This window comes from Humulus lupulus, chromosome 9 (assembly GCF_963169125.1).
Source record: "Humulus lupulus chromosome 9, drHumLupu1.1, whole genome shotgun sequence".
Lineage (NCBI taxonomy): Eukaryota > Viridiplantae > Streptophyta > Magnoliopsida > Rosales > Cannabaceae > Humulus > Humulus lupulus.
The window spans coordinates 179961825-179969797 of NC_084801.1; the positions used below are offsets into that span (position 1 = coordinate 179961825).

Sequence of the window (7973 nt, forward strand, 5' to 3'; positions counted from 1 at the left end):
CTATTTTGTAGAGTTATCAGCAATCTCCCAATGACACGTGTTTGCACTCGAGTGTGATGGGTGGGCACACTCTCCAAAAGTAGAGTTCAAAAGTTTCCTTCTCAGAGGATTCAAAACAACACTTTTGAGGGGGAAAAATGTTACACTCAAATTTCGAGAATAAAATAAATAGCCTCTAAATGTAGGCTCGAAGAAGTTAGACTCGTATCTACAAATGTTAGCAGTACGCTTATACAAATTGTTAAGTGGTTCAAGATCTGTTATTAGCACTCGAGCACGAGTCGCATTGTTCGAGCCTGAGTTGCAGGCTCAAAGACACCAACCTTCTCCAAGGAATGTACTTGTTGACGCCGTTTTTCGTCAAATTAGAAATGAAGAGCACTAAACACAAATTCAGAAAAATAAATAAGAAACACACTTTTTTACGTGGTTTAGCAGTTAAAATCTGCCTAGTCCACGAGTCGATGTTATTCAACTATGGAATTCTCTCAAAGATTTTAGAAAGCAATTCAATAGAGTATTCCCAATGCCAATTTCAGTGTGTCTAAAAATGAATTTCTCCAATCTATTTATAGACTGGTTTATAGAATATCTCCCCTCTCATTTCAGGGAGTTATGATTCAAATATCAAAATAATTACAATTAAATGCATATAAACATATAATACGCGTATAAATCCCATGACATTCGAGATTTATTAACATATTACAACAAATCCCTTAGATATAGGGATTTTTAAATAGTAACCGCATCCGCACTTGGCCATCGATCTCACACATTCGACTTACATATCTTCGAGATCAGAAAATCATCACGAGCTTGCTAGCTTGGCTTCCCTCGGTCTTATTAAGTATCTTTATCTAGGTCGTCCCCTCCAAGCTTGCAATATCCAGGCTCGAACCTTCTTGATTGATGCTAATAAAAATATACTAGTAATATTAAACAAGTGTTGAACCCCTGTCACTGTAACTTTGAGCTTGGCTCAAACCTTCGAGATCATGTTGTTCCGAGCTTACCACCTACGACGTCTTCATTTTAATATTGAACGAGACAGTCAAGATGAAAATTGAACGAGATCATGTTGTTCTGAGCTTACACTTTACGAGCCTAACTTTCAAGATGAAAATTTCTATTCTCGAAATTTGGGTGTAACATTTTGCCCCCTCAAAAGTATTAGTTCGAATCCTATGAGAAGGAAACTTTTGAACTACTTCTTTCAAAAATCGAACCACCTACCACACTCGTGTGTGGACACGCGTCAGCCAAGGATTGTGTAGTCAGAGTACTTGAGTACCTTTTACATCTACCCTCATCTTTTTGTATCTCCTTTTTGCTGCCATTACCATATTTACACCCCCAACCATTGGATCAGACTCCAAACAAACCAACGATCTAGATTAGTCTGACCCTTGACATCCCCTGGGGTCTATAAATATGCCCACTTCGTCTTCCTCATTTACTTTTAGTCTATTTACAGAAAAAAACTCGCACTAGAAAAAGTAAAAAGAAAAACCAGAGATTTCTTTGCATGTTTTCCAAACCACGGAAAAAATATACCTCCAACACACTCAATTATGTGAAGTCCTTCCTTCTACCAACATTCCAGTTGACAATTTCATCATTCCCACAAACAACTTTGTGTAAGTTCACGTTCTTAATCCTTTCCTTTGGTATGTGTATTTTTTTTCTTCTTTCTGTCTGAGTAAACATTTACTGGTTTTTACCAATTTTACATAGGCTTTTACGTCGATGCTTAGGCAAACTTTTGATCCGAATGATGTTGTTGTAGTTATAGTCACTGTTTTAGACCCCAAAATTTCTAGTGTAAATATGTAAAAATGGGGATATTCTGATTAGGAATAGCATTTTGTGTAAGCCAAGAAATACGCGTTTTGATTTAGGGTTTTAATTGCACAAATCCCAAAAATATCACCTTTTTGGGTAACTGTTAGCTTTATCTTTGAAAATCCGGGATCCATAAAACTGATATCGACTTCCCCACCCTCTCATGTGGGTACACGCTCGAAGCCTGAACTTTACAATAGTTCGAGGCTCACCTTCAAATTGATCTTTCCTTTTCGAGACTTTAGTCTCGATTGAGTTAAATTCGTGATCTTAAACTTTCGAACTCGGATAACCAAAATTACGCTTTCTTTGCGATTTCCCTTTTCCTGGGCCCTCACCCTTTTATTTCTTGTTAGATGTCACAATACTCAAAGACTCGGTGGGGGCCCAAGCTCGCTATTCCTTACTCCTCGTCAACTCCCAGTCCTGAATCACCTTTCACACGGAACCAGCGTCTGATACACGAACATAGAGAAAAGTGCAAACAAGAAGACATCCGAGATCGGTTTCGACGTCAAATTGACGAGGTCGAAGAAAGAAAGAGAAGAATACTTCGGGTCGCGGATTATCCAGATCCGGACCCTAAAATCAGACCAATCCCACTAGACCCCAAGCTCAGAGTTACCGTCACCTTCAAGCCTGGTGAACTTTCTTTCTCACCGATGGAAGACCTTTCACACCGTCCTTCCACTTCCCAAGCCGCTTCCATTCCTACCTCGAGAGAGGAATTATTTTAGACTGAGCACTATTGGAGCTCAATCACTTCTACTAGCCAGATATCCGAGCTACTAGCCTACCACAGACTCAAGCTTTATAGCACCCTAATGTGCCGTCCTGCGGCTTCGAACGAGCGAAGATGCTTTGTCCTGGGAGACGGAAATCCCGACAGAAAAATCAGGCTCGCTGCATGGAGTTGCGAGCATATGAGGGCAGGGGCGCTGTTACCCCTAAAATCGTACTTCAATGATTTTTTGGATTTTGTAGGGCTCGGCCCCTTCCAACTCTAGACAAATTCTTTCAAGGAGTTATCAGCCTTTAGGTCGCTCTACCATGAGCGGAAATGGGAAGGGCCATTGCCTCAAGAGATACTATATCTATTTTGCCTTAAAAGCAACCCTTCTCAGTAGGCTCGATTTACTTATCGAGCTACCCGAGGGAGAAAAGGCTCTTCGAGGATATGTCGAACCATCCCCCAAACTTCAAGCTCGCCTTCTTCTGGACGGACGACTTCGCCCCTTCTAGATTCTACTCCTTTCAACGTATCTGTAAGTATCTTTCCATACTTATCATCCCTTTTCTTCCTCTTTTTTTTTTTAAAAAAAAAAAGTTAGGATCGGGATATTGATACTTAGTTGTTCCTATAGCCAATTACCATCGCCCCACTCCCTCAAAAACAATGGTGGAGCATAGGGCAACCTTGCTCCAACTGCCTTATGGCCGAAGGTCCATGTTCTACCTTCTACATGAAGACCGACTCCGAGCCTGCGACCTCTTAGAGGATGGCTAGTCTATGGATGACTCGACTTATCACAAGTACCTAAGGTGGGACCATGTGCTTCTTCCTAGTGACAAACTCCCCCCCCCCCCACCAAACAGAGGTCTTCGAGATTGCGGGCTCGTGCCCCTGTGCTCCGCCATCACGATCGGCCTACCTCGGGCAACGAAGCCCAAGATGAACCTCACCAAGCTTGGGTGATGGAAGTAAAGTAGTGCTCAACTCCTCCATGTGGTTTCCCTCTTTGCTTAAGCACAAACCCGACGTACTAATCCTCTTTCCGGATCCTAGGGATAATTTTTATGTTTGGTCTCGGGTAGACTATAGGGTGCGTAGGTTCGATAGTTGGTTAGGCCAATACCAAACCATGTATAGTCTGAACGAGGTCTGGGGTGGGGTGTCCGTTTAGTATGGAACCAACATTTATAGAGACCTCTTGAGCCTATCTTCTACTTATAGAGATGGGACCCCCCCCCAGCATCCTCAGAAGATAGGGGAAGGTCGGCTGAGAGTACCAGTTAGGTTTCTTTTATCCTTAGTCTTGCTTCTTTTATTAACCTTAGCTTGACCACTAAAGTGACTTATGTTTTTCGCAGGCGATATGGACTCTGACCTCGATAACGTGATCAACCGTCCCTCGGTGGCCAAGGCAAGAAAACACCCAAGGGAGTCTTATAGAGGGGGGCGTCCCTCCAAAGTATCCAAGAAATCCGATGCATCCCCCCCCCCCCCCAAGTCTCGACTATTCAGGGCCCGAGCCAGGACGCCGATCCTACTCTCGAGATCAGGGTCACTACTGAGATCGAGCTAGTGGCGCTCGTCGATCCCCTGCCTCCCCCTTAGGTCTGAGTCTCCCAACAACCTGTTGTTGCCCCAAAGAGACAAGTCCCCACACGGGAATGTCTTTTGTCAATCTCGACTCACGCCCTTGAGTACGAGCTCGATAATGTTGCAGGGTCGCATGGAGTCAGTCTGGGCTCGGATGTCCTATCCCGAGTTGGACAAAGTCTCAGCAATCTTGGCACCCCTCAATGGGAGTTCATCACCTCATGTTGTGACACAAATACTATCTTCGACAAGGGTAGCGTGCTTCTAACTTCGGTAGGTCATTTTGTACTATAACCTTGCGAAACAGACTTACCTTGTATGTTTTATAACTTGCATTTTTTTGTGTGTATAGGCACTCGCTTCATTTGTTCAACATAATTTTAAGTTGAACAATGAGGTCTTTGGAAGCCGGGCCCATTCTCAAGAAGCCAAGAACCTCCGGTTAAAGCTTGCAGATGAGCTCAAAGCAGCGACGTTGAAGGTGTCCGAACTTGAGTCAAAGCTGGAGGCTGCCCTGGAGTCTGCCCAGAAAGTGTCTGACCTCGAGTCAATGATGGCAGTGGCTTTGAAAGAATTCGAGGCCAAGAATTATGAGATCAAGGAAAAGGACTCCAAAATCAAAGAACTTCAGGAGCTAAATGCCAAGTTGGAGGAGGAAAAGAAGGCAACCTTCGAGATAATCGAAGGTGAAAAGGCTCGTCTTCTTGAGGAGTTTAAGACTAAGAAAGATCACTTCGTAGATATGGTGATGTATCGAATCTGAGTCAAAAACCTCGACCTCAACACCAGCATCTTGGAAAATTAGAGGCCGAGTTCATTGAAAAATGGCAAGCTCGGCTGGAGGAAGAGGAGGACAAGCTCGAGGCTGAGAAGAAGGTGGAGGCACCCGGTGCTGCTGGTGGGGAAGCATCTACCTTGTGAGGGTGAGATCATGGGCTGCGTCTTATTAAATTTTTGTAATATATTATTTATTTTATATGTGCCCTTGGGGTGAAGACAATATATAGCTCGATTAGAGCTATTTTTATTAAGTATTATCTTTAATCTTTATGCATACAGTTTTTTTGGCTCGAAAATCTTTTATGCATTTGATTTTATCTTCAACTTTTTGCCTTAATATATGCTTTACATTTCCAGGTCGAAATTTTTCGAGCATGTTATATTAAAGACTTGCTTTTATAATTGTTTATTTTTACAAATACATCTATTGGATTTAAGCTCGAATTTCAATGCATTAATGCACAGTTTATTCGAGATATCCATGTATGACTTCGTTAATGTCAAGGTCGAACCTTACTTTTACCATGTACTCGAAAGTACTTAATTGGCATGTAATTTTGGTAGTTTAGTTATATCTTGCTCTTTTAGTCCCTTTTTCTCATCCTCAAGTATGTTCTCGCGGTTACGAGGTTGAGATTTATCTTGCAAAATTTTCCAACCTTAGGATCGACTTTTAATTCGTAGTTGGTTTTAAATTCCAACTTCTATTATCCGTCGTTTAGGTTGGCTTGTTCCAAACTAATTTAGCTCATGCTTGGTTAGTAATCCATGCACCTGAAAATTTTGTTGTCTGGTTAAGTCTAGACAGTTTTAGCTCGTGTGTATACTTATAAACTTTCATGTCGGGTTAATGGTCTATACATTTTTAGCTCATGTGTACACTTTAAAATTTTCATGTCGGGTTAATGATCCAGACATTTTATTTTATGTTATTTATTTTTTCAAACCTATGGTATGATCATATACCATTTATGCTCCCTTTAATATCCTATGAGTGTGATCATAGGTTATTAGATTAAGAGGGTTTGCAAAAAATACAACATTAAAAGAGAATACAAATTTCTCAACAAAACTTAAAATTTATTGATAAAAAGCAGACAAAGTAATCATGCTTGGTTACAACGAAAACATAATTCCTACATTATTGATAATAAGATTGTAGATGTTCGCCATTCCTAGCTCGCAGTACCAATCCTCCGTTAAACCTTGCCAGTTTGTACACTCCAGGCGGAATGATAGATTCAATCTGGTAGGGTCCTTCCCAGTTAGGTCCAAGTAACCCCGCAGACAGATCTCGCGTAGCTAGAAATACACGCCTTAGTGCTAGGTCTCCCAATCTGAATTTTCCATCTCTGACCCTCTTGTTGAAGTATCTAATAGCTCGGTGCTGGTATGCAACATTTTTCGATTGGGCTTCATTTCGTCTTTCTTCAATGAGGTCTAGACTTTCTTCGAGCTGAGATTGGTTCAAGGATTGATTGTACGCATGGCTCTATATTGTAGGGATTTCAACCTCAATAGGCAACATGGCCTCGCATCCATAAGCTAGGGAGAAGGGAGTATGCCTTATTGAAGTTCGTGTCGTGCTTCTATAAGCCCACAAGACTTAAGGCAATTCTTCAGGAAACTTCCCTTTTGCCTCCTCCAACCTTTTCTTTATGGAGCGCTTTAAGGTTTTATTTATCACTTCGACCTGGCCGTTTGACTGGGGATGCGTCGCGAAGGAGAAACTTTTTATTATCCTATTTTTCTCATAGAAATGGGTAAAAAGGTCACTGTCAAGCTGGGTTCCATTATCTGATATTATTTTCTGGGCATCCCATATCGACAAACGATATTTTTTACAACGAAGTCTAAGACTTTTTTCGAGGTAATAATGGCCAATGGTTCAACTTCGGTCCATTTTGTGAAGTAGTCAATTGTGACTACAACGTATCTCACTCCGCCCTTTCCTGTTGGCAATGATCCTATGAGGCCAATTCCCCATACTGTGAATGGCCATGGGGAGCTCATCATGGTTAGCTTAGTAGGTGGGGCTTGTGGAACTGTGGAAAACCGTTGGCATTTATCACATCGTTTGACATATTTGAATGAGTCTGCTTTGACCGTGGGCCCCCCAGTGTTGTTTCCGCACAATCCTTCATGGATTTCTTCCAAGATTTTCTTTGCCTCGGGAGGAGTGACACATCAAAGTAATGGCATAGAGTACCCTCTTCTATACAACCTTCCTTCCAAAATAATGTATCTTGGAATCTAATACATTCTGCTGGGAGACTTCCAGTTTCAAGGTAGTCAATTATTTGGGTCATCTAGGTTGGTTATGAGTCAATCATGCATACGTCTTCATCGTCAGGATCGCTAATACTCAGAGCCGGTAAAAACTCTACCGGGACCACAATCAGTGTATCGACCTCATTAGTTGAGGCGAGCCTGGCCAATGCGTCTGCATTTGAATTTTGTTCTCGAGGGACTTATTCTATAGCATAGAATTCGAACTGTTTGAGTGCATTTTTTGCCTTCTCCAAGTACATAGCCATCTTTATGTCGCGAGCCAGATATTCGCCCAAAACATGGTTAACCACTAGCTGCAAGTCACTATAACATTGTATAGCCTTTGCTTTGAGCTCTTTGGCTATTCGAAGTCCTACTAGAAATCCCTCGTATTCAGCCTCGTTGTTTGATGCTTCGAAGCCAAACCTTAAGGCCGAGTAGAATCGGTTTCCCACCGGGGTAATTAAGATGATACCTGCCCCCGATCTTCATTAGAGGATCCATCGACATAAGGTTTCCACAGTTCGTGGGTTGGGGTTACAACTTTTCCATGTGAGATCCCGGTACATTCGATAATGAAATCTGCCAGGGCCTGCCCTTTTATAGTTATTCTTGGGTGATATGTGATCTCGAATTGCCCGAGCTCGAAATCCCACTTTAACAATCTTCCTGATGCATCTGTCTTGGACAAAACTTGTTGCAATGGCTGGTCGGTCAACACATGAATAGGGTGTACCTGGAAGTAAGGTCGGAG

At 42.0% G+C, this 7973-nt stretch overlaps 1 protein-coding gene across 1 annotated transcript; it reads left to right on the top strand.

Annotated features, from left to right (window-relative positions):
• Nucleotides 1–3022: 3022 nt before the first annotated feature.
• On the top strand, nucleotides 3023–5089 carry LOC133800377 (uncharacterized). Its single transcript, XM_062238335.1, has 4 exons — nucleotides 3023–3110; nucleotides 3937–3989; nucleotides 4521–4913; nucleotides 4958–5089. Exons 1-4 carry the CDS (start codon nucleotides 3023–3025, stop codon nucleotides 5087–5089), a joined length of 666 nt encoding a protein of 221 aa, XP_062094319.1.
• The last annotated feature ends 2884 nt before the right edge of the window (nucleotides 5090–7973 follow it).

What these genes read in the sequence shown, in the direction of transcription:
- LOC133800377 (XM_062238335.1), top strand. Translation starts at nt 3,023, where the DNA reads ATGTCGAACCATCCCCCAAACTTCAAGCTCGCCTTCTTCTGGACGGAC. An exon ending in ACCGTCCCTCGGTGGCCAAG is followed by an intron (nt 3,990 to 4,520) that starts GCAAGAAAACAC and finishes TTGTGTGTATAG; the next exon opens with GCACTCGCTTCATTTGTTCA. An exon ending in AAGATCACTTCGTAGATATG is followed by an intron (nt 4,914 to 4,957) that starts GTGATGTATCGA and finishes CCTCAACACCAG; the next exon opens with CATCTTGGAAAATTAGAGGC.